Source organism: Hylaeus volcanicus, chromosome 8, assembly GCF_026283585.1.
Source record: "Hylaeus volcanicus isolate JK05 chromosome 8, UHH_iyHylVolc1.0_haploid, whole genome shotgun sequence".
NCBI classification, from domain to species: domain Eukaryota; kingdom Metazoa; phylum Arthropoda; class Insecta; order Hymenoptera; family Colletidae; genus Hylaeus; species Hylaeus volcanicus.
The window spans coordinates 12,951,048-12,964,131 of NC_071983.1; the positions used below are offsets into that span (position 1 = coordinate 12,951,048).

Genomic DNA, 13,084 nt, shown 5'->3' on the forward strand with positions numbered 1-13,084 from the left:
GTAACTCAAAATACGTTCGACGTGTTCATTTGGCGTTCTTTAAGTAATACATTATAATATATTACCGTATTCGTGTGCGCGTGTACACTTAAAAATACAATTCGCTCAATTTTTATTGACTATGATATATAATACATGTCTTTTGGTTACTTCCACAAAGGGGTGTACGGATACAATACAAGCGCGATCGTGCGCGGGATCCTTCCTACTCGAAGGAGCAATGGTATCACAGAGATAGGATTGAGAAGAGAGGATGGGGTTTCTTTATTCTGTGGTTGTATAATGACCACTTAAAAACCTAACTGCTCCTTCCTTCACGTATGGGCTTCAATAATTTGTATAAAGTCATCCGCGATAATTCCCAAGTGTTCAAGTAGAAATTTGATCGTTTTTAACTGTTTTGTGTACCGCGGCTATTTTGTTTATAGGCAATTTGTCATTTCGAAATCCCTCAACGAATTGTTGTACAGAGTCCACAGTTATCTCGGCACCATCCTCCATCACGACGTACACTCCTCGTGGTATGTCAATCGCTGTTAAAAGGGGCACAGCGTCATCCAAACCCACAAATTCGCGGAGGATATCTGACGTTTCACACTGTGATAAAAACAATTAAGTATGTAACTGAAGCTTCCAGGTTTAAGTCGCGTTCTTTGGATAAAACACTACGACTTTTCGACGGCGTTGCAGCTAACTTCTTCAAGGGTCAAATGATACAAATATATTAATATTGGTGAAACATCGGAATATATTATCAAAAAAAAAAGAGAGAGAGAGAGAGAAAAAACACTGATTATATCCGAAAGCATCAGTTAGTATCAACCAAAAAAAATCGGGTTGTGTAAGCCTCAAATATCTTAATTATATGTACTAAATTAACAGAAGTTGGTTTAAATAAAAAGTAATGTAGGGTTCTGAAATTTTTGTTTGCTTTTAATGCTTAAGTAATACCTGAAAATTGTGTAATATATCGAATTAATACTTACATCTAATGCTACATAAAATTGCAAAATATCATCTGGGTCATCGTAATTTGGATCGTAATCAGGTCTATCTTTTCTGTACGTCTGCGCAGCTGGCAATAATACGCTCTCTGCGAATTGAATCTCAGAGTCTTCACCTTCTGCCGAAACATAACATCGAGATAAAGTGCATAACCAAAAATATGATGTTTTCAAATAGACTTACCGACGAACAATATAATTGCCGGTGCGTCGTGTAACGAAGTAGCATATTTCTCTGTCAAAATATTCACCAAACAACTGGTCCATGGAAAATTCTAAGATACAAATCGACAAAAATATATAAAAAATAATACAATGATGAAGTTCGTTAAAATTGTTTAAGAAAGCTGATATATGTACATTAATACAAAATGAAAAAAATGTAATGAAATGTGAGCGTAATTCGTATGTACTATACGTGACGATTATTATAACATACATATAAACATGTTTAAAGGAAAGACTATGTGCACAAACATAAAACAATTTATGCTTTTCGTACTATTCTAGACGATTGCATAAGCTTCTAAAATCTGTTCAGGAAGTTTTTGTTTACCAATCCTTCAGGGTCCTCAATCAATTCCGCTCGACCATCCAAAGTTATGATGTTATCGCGGGGATCGAGTATCACTAAAGTGGGTATTGCTTGTACGTCGAGAGCTCTCGCCAATTTTCGTCGTCTTTCTTCTTGACTAAAAGGTATCCTCAACCAAGGCATCGATTCAATATAAACGTTATAAGACTCTTCACTCCTAGTAGCATATAAATAACATTACAATGACATGCAATTACCAGTTCATTTCACAAAATTTATATTCAATTTTCTAGTAACTAATTTTTGACAGTAAGTTTGACATAGATAGTTGACATTATTCAGTTACAAAAAACTGTAAGGAGATCTATATTAAGAATAATCTGATTTTTTAATTTAATAAGGGATACTATGGTATGCAACTTACTGTAAATATTAACAAAGTTTGAAAATAAATCGTTTTTTGAAGACAAAGAAATTGGAAAATGAAATATTCAGAAACAGAGATATCCTGATTTAGAAATGATTATTGACACTACATTTGTTAAATACAATAGTACTGTTTATGTTTCTTCAGCGCGAATATTCTTCAGACGAGAGCGATAGAATACGCAAATAAAATTGAATTCCATCCGATAATAAAAATAAATGTTTTGATATATATCATCGTATTATTAGTGTTATCAATGGACATTATGAAACGAGTAAAATAACTGATCAAACAACCTACCTATCCGAACTCACAAAGATCACCTCGAAATCGTGGCCTCTTTCTCGAATTCGCTGATAGGTGTCCACGAGTTGTGGGGTAAACGCTTTGCAAGGTGGGCACTAATACAAATAAAAAAAATACGCTGTTCAAATTATTATAGAAAAACAGAAAGTGTATCGTTGCAAATGAAACCATCGGGCTTTCTGATAGTAAAGATTATCCGTATACTGCTAACACTTGAATAATTAAAAATATACGAACAATTTGTTTTAGCAGAATAGAACAAATTAAGCATTGTGGAATGAAACATTAATCCAAATCATCATGTAATTTGTTTACAAGTATATTTATAGATGAACTTGCTAAATGGAAAATAAATACATATCATTATTATTTCTAACAAAAAAAAAAAATAACTATTAATTTAACTTCTTGACGGATGAATTTTAATAGATTGCTTTTGCTCTAATTAAATATATGCAAACCAAAGCAATTTTTATGTGTAAATGTTTTTTAACATACAATTATGCTGTCTCACTTTAATGTAAAATATTTTGTAATTCTAAACATGATCACAAGTAATGGTAGTATTAATATGAAAGCAAACGTACACATATGTGTTAATATCCCTCAAGAAATTAATGTGCAATTGTGCCAAGCACCAACAACAAAAAGATAAATTCATAAATTGTATAAAATGTAGATTTACCCAATGTGCGCTAAAATAGACACCCTTATAGCAATGGCGTAACTCCTCGTGCAACATTGGCTCGTTGCTATCACGGGCTCCACATGGTAATAATGGTCCATCCTCTAAAGATGCTTTTGGATGCGGGGGTTTCCAAGGAAATTCAGCTCCAGTAGGATCCCCAATGGTTCGTTCTACGCCTCCTCTGGTTACCACCGAGCCATTAGAACCATCCAATAAAATTAAAGTTGGCACACCAGCCTTTATCCGGTACCTCCGAGTCAGCCTGGTCTGTAAAAAAAAAAAAGGATACTTGATTGTCTGTTCGAGTATTTCAACACGAATCAGAATATTTTTAAAGATTCTTCATCAATATTCACCCAAAAAGAGTTTAAGTTATTGCTGTTTTAAACAGGGGTTACTATTTTAAGTATTTTATTACAGTATTAGAATCTGAATGTACATTATAATGCATATTGTTATTAGCTATTAAAATCATTGCTAATTTATTTAAGTATTCTGTATCAGTATTTCTTGAACCATGTTTCATGGAAAAGTGTAACCAAAAATTGAAATTTTTGTATTTTGTGTTTTGTATTATTATTATATAGTGGATTTTATGTATTTATAATACAAACTAATATATATATAGTAAAGATATGTGCTCTTAAGTAAAACTAAATAACATTATTTAATTAATTGTAGAATATATTTGTAACATAACAAACAATTTATTAGATAATGTATTATTCCTGCGTCGTTTATCAAATAAAAATAAAATGTGTGTAAATAAAGTGTATCGTTCGAATGTATATTAGACTGCATCAAATTTTAGCTTCATGAATATTTTCATAAGTACGCCCGGCACTGAAAGTGTTAAATTATCCTGAAACATCATCTGCGGACGGCATAAATTATTTTTGAAAAGTATTAAAAAAAATAGTTGCAATATTTGACGATTCGAAGTTCATGTTGGTTACAGCGATAAATTCTCGTTCCGTCTATATTTTACTTTAGCCGATTTTATAGAATTTCATTTTCCAGACACGAATGCTGCGGTTTGACTTCAGTAGGCACGGCGTGTAAGTATTGACTGTAAAAAAAGGGGGGGGGGGGGCGCGGGGTCGAAACCCATCAATTTCAGGAAGCGTGAGCGGAATATACGTGCGATAAACGAGTGTCCGTATACACAACCGTAAATAATTCGAGACACGTACCGCGGTTCTGTTTCTTCCGTTATCCTTCCCGCGCAACGAAATTCAACAACGCCAAAAAGGGCGCTACGAGTGTCTACAGGGGAGCAGTGCCGTCGCTAAGGAGGGTGCGGACGGCACCCCCTCATTAGAGGGGTGACATCAAATTGACTTGTCCGTGCAATTTTCATGATTTTTCAGTGGAATTATTTTCTACAAATTAATTTATACGCTTTAAATTGAAGATCTTTTGGTTGGCACTAAAAGGGTTAAGCTGTACAGCTAACCAGGTAATAAAGTAGATTTCGAAGAAAAACGATTTAATAACTGTATAATGTAGAAACAATAATGGGATAGACTTGCACAATTGTTAAATAATGTCGAAGTTATAGATTGGTTACTTATAAGCGAAATACTAACAAAAACAAATAAGAAGAAATACAGCTTAAAAGAAATAGAGCTTTCCTTTCTTGGCTTTGGAAGTTGATAAAATGGCTGTGTTCACTGATTATAGGGTTAATTGGGTTAAAAACTGTCCCACCTTTTATTTAGCTTTTCATGCTCGATGGGATAAATGGATCATTAGTAAGTAAATCGTTCTATAATTAAAACAAAACATGTTATTTGATTGTTCATACTAATTTTAAAGCTGAATAAGTAATGGGATTGCAAATCTGTGCGGCTTGAGTTTCATTTTTCTTTGAAATCGTTTACCTAAAAGAATTAACCTTAATGCACGATTTATCAATTTTTCTTTGCACTGTATTTGTGACAAAACAAATTGATATGCATTTAAAAGAAATTAGGTATGGATGCAAAAGATATATAGGTACTAATTCTGTTATTTGTTTACATCACCTCAGGCCATTACATTCGATGATATACTGCAATCACTATTTACGAGTAACAAGTTAGTGTAATAAAAACCATTACTAAAATGATTCTCCACGATCTGATACCGGAGGACATTCATGGAGGGTGACGTTAAGCCTAGCGACGCCACTGCAGGGGAGTAATGTCTGCTGACAATGAGTGCTGTCCCTCCCTGCCCAGCTGCATGATTACAGCTCTACAAGAGGCGAAAGAAGGGTAAGGGCTCGAGTGTGATATTAGAAACTGGTGGAAAGGTTTCCACCGCCGGAAAAAGATAAGGAGGGATAGACATGCACGAAAATACAGAGGGTAACCAGACGCGGGTAGATTTCCGTTTCTTCGTAGATAAGCAATCAACCCTTTCAACGCCCGCGTCTGAATGGAGAGAAATATTAGTGACTTTCAGAAACCGCCGAGGAGACGTCTCTCTTTCGGTAAGATGATCGAGAATGGCGACTACCCGATAATCAGGAACGCCCGTCCCTTCTTGAAGGTTGAACGGTCACAGTAGCGTCCAGACGTGGAAACGGAAACGATGATAGGGAAACGAGCAGCTTCTGTTCTTGCGAAGATAAAGCGGAGTGATTCTCCGAGACTGTGGACTTTATGGAATATCTCTACAGTTTCCTCGACTTCTTTTTTTTTTCAGTTCTTACATAAAATCAATGGGAAGACAGTACTGGTACTGTTTTGGTACATGTAGAAAAAAATTCGCACACTTTCATTCGTGCAATTAGTGCTGACTTTGGTTTATCCAAAAGTTCAATTCATAGAATCGTGACAAAGAATAATTATCATCCATACAAAACGAGTGAAGTACAACATTTACGGGAGACTTGTTCACAACGTCGTCTTCGTTTCATATCTGGGCTAGTGGTTTCATACGAAGATAATCCTGAAATACTAAACTACATTCTGTGGATGGATGAATGCAAATTTTCTAATAATGGCGTAATTACACCCATTTAAGTAGAATGTCATTTTTGTTGAAATTTTCATTTCTTTGCTTTCAAAGTCATCCCAAGTCATGGTACACTAAAAAAGATTTCAAGGCTATGTGCGTTTTTTAAAATGGGATGCGGTATTTTCATTATTGTTATACTGCAGTTGATAAAAAGACAAATTCAAACATGTATGATATCTTATATTAATCTTAGCTGATTCACCTTGTATACCAACATCATAAATATAATATATAAATATATATGTTATGAACACATAAAAATATATACATAACATATATATTTATATGTTACATTCTATTTTACGAGACTATGGATACATGTAGATTGTGTGTAATGTATAATGTTACATTTATGAGGTTGGTACTGCATATTTTTATACAGAGATATAAATAGTTGCAAAGACATCAAATTATTTTTTGTGCTTCTCATTAATTTTTGTTCAAACCTATGATTCTTTGTGCAATTACGAGAAAGCATTTCTGCAGGAATATGTAATATATAAAATGGGTGTAATTTTGTGAATGCAGAGAATGGTTTCAAAGAAAATATGAGAATCCCGCAGGCAACGTAATTCGTGCACTGGTGATTGCACAGTGGGCCTGTGCGTGTCTGGGGACCACATGTGGCAAGTAACACTTAAAGTCGTGGACCGTGTGCGTGTTATTCTTTTCAGAATCGGTGTTTGCATATTTTATGAAACGATGCATACAAACATCGCCAAGGAATTTGTTTGGAATATAACAAAATACACGAAGGGCATGCCATATGAAATTTTAGATTTTCTTCGATTCAACTATCTTAGTAGGATATTTTATATTTTTGACAATCTTCAGCAAGTATTATATAAATTATACAGTGGGTGTAGAATGTATTCGTACACCGATCAATTTCCAAAAACAACTGTGTAAAATTGTAATTTATTAACTTATTTTTTATAAACAATGACATTCTACATATTCTCGGAAATCTCTAGAATAGATAGATTACAACAAAAATAGCTATTTATGTAAGTTGCGAAATTAACAAGAAAAAGACAATTAATCGATAGAAATGTTGAAGCAATAAGTATTCGAACAACTGTTTAAAAGTACGTTACTGGAAATTTGATGTTTTCTAATTCGTACGGAGCAATAAACTAACGTGTTTACGCTACAAACTCTACTGTAAATGGTTCGTCATAAGAATCGTACAAATATTAGGTTGTTCCAAAAGTTTCTTTCGCTATAATATATATATGACACATTTAATTAATGTCATATTTAGTTATAACATTGTAAAACAATACATAGAAAAAAGAAAATATTTTATTTTAAATTATTCTAGAAAACTTCAAAATATAGAAAGAGGGTATTCTGCAAAATTTTAGCCTTGTACTAATAAATAAAAAAAAGTATGTCCTCTCAACATTTTGCACGGATGGCAGAACTTTGATAGCAATGCTTCCGACGACGAAGAATACCCTTTTATTATACATATTTTGAGGTATACTTTATCACCCCACAAAGTTTCACCCTTGTACTCGTAAGAGATTTACAAATTTTGTTTACGTGTTTCGAAAATTGTTATTAATGGAGACGACACTAACAGCTTGATAGAGTTGCGTTTTCTTTGTGTAATATATAAACAACGAAATAAAAAAAATCAGCTTTGTACTAATGATATAAAAGAAAGTGTTGTTGCTTTCCGTACTAAAAGGCTCCTCTTATGAGAAAATGATCGACTATAGTGTTCGTTAACATTGAATAAGTACCCAATCCATAATTACGAGGGAATAAAGGGAGCACAAAGAAGACTGAAACACAATGGACGCATTGTAAAAAGCTTTCAAACCGGAGTAGATGATGAAGAAAAGTTCGAATGAGGTAAAACCGCGTTTTTAATTATTAAGAATTCGTCGAATATGAATAATTAAATCATTCAATGCATTTAACATATATTACCTTGCTATTGGAGTTGCCTAATTAGTCTTAGGGTAAATTAAAAAATCGTTTTTCCTTTAAACTATTGATACCAGATAGTTGCCATCGAAATATTTTTCATACACCACGTATAACAACAATAATACATTGTTATTATGCCAAGGTTATACACAGTGAGAAATTCAGTAACGAGTGAAGAAAGAACAAATCAATTTCAATCAAAGAATACCATATAAAAATTGCTCATAGTTCAACCTAAACAGATTACTAACTTCATCTAAAGCAGGATCAATTGAACATTTATTGGACATCTATTATATTCCTAAGATTAGATAAGCAGAAAATTTTAGATGAGCAGAAAATTTTATCATCATAATATTTTGAAGGTGTACTCTAAGAGTTTACCGTCCTAACGCTTAATTATCCTAACGAGTGTTTTCACGCTAACATAACTATACCATTCCATGCTCATGGAATGGATATAATTAGCTACTAAACTTAACAGACGCCGCGAAACCCAAGTTCACACATAGACAGAAGGATCAAGCGCTATCGGACACCCATCAACTCTCCTATCAACCTGCGAAGGTCCGAGGGTTTCGGTGAACCTTTGTGCCCACCTTTCGTGTTAGAGATTTCTCCTACCTTTGAAAATGGTAAAAAAAGAAATTAATTTTCTATTTATTTTGTACTTTAAGTTAGTACCGTGAAAAATGTATCTCCTGAAAATTCCATTTAGAATAATATTATAGTCTGAAACAAGCATCGTTTAATTATTCTTACTAAATTTGTCTGAAATGATGGAATAAACATAACAACAATTTACTAAAATCAAGTAAATTAGAAAAACAAGAAGGAAAAAAGAGATTATTTTAGAACAAGCGAGTATTTGGAAAATAGAAGCATAAAGAAAAGAGATTAACACGTTGACTGCCAAACGAATATTCTTGAAAATTTCTGCTAAGATTAAATATTATTTAGACTATCGGAGTCTAGGTAATGAAACATTTATCGTGGTATTTAGTTTTGTAACTACATCAATATTCATGAATTTCGTTTAGATTCATCTCCCGTGATGTCTAACTTTCAGAATTAATCTTTCTATTTCTTGAGTGAAAAACAGTGTCACCCATATATGGGTGACATGGCGATCAACGTGTTAAAGCTTGGAATTGGATACATCTTATACAGATTATTTAGATAAGACGTTATCACGTATGTACGTTCAAATTTAAAAAAGAAACGTGAAAGCCAGGCTACAACGAAACTACTGTTTGAACAGGCTAAACAGAAAATTCTGTACAACCCTAGGAAATAGTTGAAATTTAATGCTCGGTTTTGAACGTTTCTTCGATGTTTCTATTCGCTAGTTTTCCATCGAGCCAAGCTAGGATGCGCAAAATTCTCCACTGATGCGCCGCTGGCGAACACAAAGAGGGTGAACGTCAGAATAAGGCAAGAAGGGTCTCCTCTAGGTACCGAATGTGCGACGTCGTACGTTATCGCGACCCTCCACGGGGGAGGCATTACCTCGTCCCTTCGTATATTTCCTACGGCGGTTTCCAGTTCGTTCCTACAGTCCGCGTATACAGGGTGATCCCTTTAACTTGGCCATCTAGAACAGTGTTGTCTAAAGTGGAAGCCGCGATTTCTAGGGGAGCTCGAGCTGTTCGTAGTCAAAGGGAGATGGAAAAGAAAATTTGTAATAAAGTTATTTCACGTGGAATAAACTGAAACGTTGCTTTTTATTGTTACAGTGGTAAATTAAGTTTAACCACAATATTTTTCCATTAGCACTTCCAATGGAAAAAAAAAATTTTTTTTTTTTTTTTGGAGAGAGATGACTTTTAAAAAGTTTGGAATCCTTTAATTCCCAAATGCGTAAATGTATTCAGAGTGGAGTGTGTGAGATCCCTAAAGGGTGTCTCATAATCCGAAGGGGGCATGAAAGAAATTTTTTAGTAATATTATTCGATGTGGATTACTTAAGTATTACAGTTTATCTTAGTTAAATAATTGGAAGATATATTCCTTGCATCTTTTTTCTATACCTACAATCTATCGTTAACGCAGAAATATTCTTTCTTTTTTAAGGGAACGCCTTTCAAAAGATTTAGAAACCACTCATCTAGACTATACCGGTTTTTTTGAAGATAGAAAAGAGGCTAAAAGAAAAAGATTCTGATGGGCAAACATTTTGGCCAAGGTTGTATTTTAAGTTTTCAAGATCATCGATATTTTTGGTATTAAGAAAATTCAAAAGCTAATTGCACGTATTCTAATTTAGGATACCATCGAACACTGTAGGTGGGCGATTTATAGTGTGAGTTTTCACGGTTGTAATTATATGTATTGATCATTCGTAGATATGGTCAAAACTGTTGCATTAAACTGTATAATTACTCAAGAGACAGCTTACATTAGGGTTGAGACTATTTGTTGAATTATTTGTTCAATAAGCAATATGGGAATAGTAATATTGAAGAAGTATTTGAATAGTATGTATGTGATTAGATAGGCCGACCGAGCACTCAGTCTCAATGAACCATTGTACTCGGATTTCAATAGTAGTATTTAATAAATGATATTCGAATGGTAATATCTAGAATATTATATTTGAATAATAATATTCAAAATATGATATTCGAATGGTAATATTCAATAAATGATATTCGAATAGTATTATTCAAAATATGATATTCGAATGATAATATCTAGAATATAGTATTTGAATAATAATATTCAGAAAATGATATACGAACAGTAATATTAAAAACATGATATTCGTATAGTAATATCCATAAAACGATATTCGAATAGTACTATTCAATAAATGATATTCGAATAGTATTATTCAAAATATGATATTCGAATGGTAATATTCAAAATATAACATTTGAATAATAATGTTAAAAAAATGATAATCAAATGGTAATATCTAGAATATAATATTTGAATAATAATATTCAGAAAATGATATTCGAACAGTAATATTGAAAACATGATATTCGTATAGTAATATCCATAAAATGATATTCGAATAGTATTATTCAAAATATGATATTCGAATGGTAATATTCAAAATATAACACTTGAATAATAATATTAAAAAAATGATAATTGAATGGTAATATCTGGAATATAATATTTAGAAAATAATATTCGAACAGTAATATTGAAAACATGATATTCGTATAGTAATATCCAGAAAATGATATTCGAATACTATTATTGAAAATATGATATTCGAATGATAATATCTAGAATATAGTATTTGAATAATAATATTCAGAAAATGATATACGAACAATAATATTCAAACATGATATTCGTATAGTAATATCCAGAAAATGATATTCGAATAATATTCTAATTTTATGTTCGAATAGTTTCAACACTAACACTTTTGCATCGGTTGGACAAGTATGTCTATGTATTAGATTTCATGAGCAACATTACCAAGGACAAATGTGATGGACGATTTTTAGTGTGAGTCACTGTACGTTCGTTTGCCGTCTCCGTCTCGAGCGGTCGATAACGCGTAACGTCCTCCCTTGGCGTTGCTGCCGCTCGCTCGACGGTGCTATCGTTATTTCCCCCGGTGGTCTGTATGTCCCCTACCACGGCACCTCCATCGCTCCTGCTTGCTACCCCCCGTCCGTGTCGTCCTTTCTCTCCATCGTCCGCTTACCCTCGTCGATTCTCTCTCCCTCCCTCCAGGGAGTTTGTATCAGTACGAAAAAAGCTAGTGTAATACCACTATTTTGCGAGGCTATCGTGATTAAACATACCTACACGAAGTTCGGTTTCAGCTCGTGCAACGAGAGCTGGCTATTCCATTTTCGAACGAGTTAAATGTTATATGCTCATTGAATCGTTTAACCATCCGAAGTTTACGCCAGAGGGATGATTAAAATTTCGCGTTCAATAATGAACGACGAATAAAATCGAAGTTCACGAATTGAAATATTTCACCCTACGATTCAAATTTCTATTTACAATCATATAGTAACGAATAAACAATCGTGTATTTTTTATTCGTTACGCGTAATGTTTAATCTAGAAAAACATTCGAAGATCGAGCATTTGATTCGTAAACGAAATTGTTGTATAAATGGTGATGTTTGAAGTTGAATCGAGGAAATGAACAATTGTTTCTTTATTACCGGTTGAATCAAATTTGTGTAACGTAATTTAATCTGACGCAAATGAGGGTGTTCTGTAGGTATCTTTCGTTAATTGGAATTTTTATTGTAATACGCGAAAGCAATCAGAAATATTCGTTATACGAGCGTGAAAGTAGATTTTACGCGTGGCGTAATATAATTTGAAAAGTGACGTCTTTCAGTCCCCATTTTCTACCAGACACTCCGCCGTTTGGTCTCTCTTACAAGGGGAAACCCCTTGGCCGTACCGTGACATCGGGTAGAAGACAAGCGATGGAGGGAAAGGGATGAGATCACTGTTGACTCGTTCGCGCGCGTTCAATCGCTTCCTTCGTGAAACGGCAGAGGTGCGCAACGCGTGCACCCTATAGAGATAGTCAAATTTTTATTCAAACGATAGATAAAACGAATAAAATCAAACGTATAGTGATCCATACGCGACGTTTACGCCATTCTATACTTACTTGGCGAAGCTATTCTTCGTTTAACAAAAATTATATCATTCTACTATTCAAATTGTAATTTTGATTCAATCAGTAACGATTAAAAAATTATTCATCTTAACTGGATAAAAATTTTGCTCATTTCTAGCACCGTGGCAAATATTGCGAAAATACTTTGATGTTATCATTCAACTAATATAGGTTCAATTATTTTACTTTTATTTTTGACTCACGTTCTTATTTTTTAACGATTGATTTCTCATTACCCTTTGTTTTAGATAAATTTATAGTTTAAGGGGTAACACCACTCTAGAGGCTCAAAAAAGGCTTAACTTTGATCATTAATTTTTAGAGTATCGCAAAAGGAATAGAATAGATTTTTATTGAATATCATGTTTTTAATATTACTGTTCGAATATCATTTTCTGAATATTATTATTCAAATATTGTATTCTAAATATTACCATTCGATCATCATTTTTTTAACATTATTATTCAAGTGTTACATTTTGAATATTACCATTCGAATATCATATTTTGAATAATACTATTCGAATATCATTTTCTGGATATTACTATACGAATATCA

At 33.2% G+C, this 13,084-nt stretch overlaps 1 protein-coding gene across 2 annotated transcripts in view; it reads right to left on the reverse strand.

Moving 5' to 3' along the window:
- Positions 1–11: 11 nt before the first annotated feature.
- LOC128880952 (nucleoredoxin-like) overlaps positions 12–13,084 on the reverse strand; it is a 20,764-nt gene continuing 7,691 nt past the window's right edge. The window contains exons 2-7 of one of the 2 annotated variants that reach the window (XM_054131559.1): positions 2,958–3,227; positions 2,267–2,367; positions 1,561–1,756; positions 1,189–1,279; positions 987–1,120; positions 12–597 (exon numbers count right to left, since the gene is read on the reverse strand). In XM_054131559.1, coding sequence (XP_053987534.1) covers positions 370–597; positions 987–1,120; positions 1,189–1,279; positions 1,561–1,756; positions 2,267–2,367; positions 2,958–3,227 — 1,020 coding nt within the window. In that variant the 3' untranslated portion in view covers positions 12–369. Of the gene's footprint in view, positions 598–986; positions 1,124–1,188; positions 1,280–1,560; positions 1,757–2,266; positions 2,368–2,957; positions 3,228–13,084 lie in introns of both variants that reach the window. The other variant, XM_054131558.1, reaches the window with a different exon arrangement.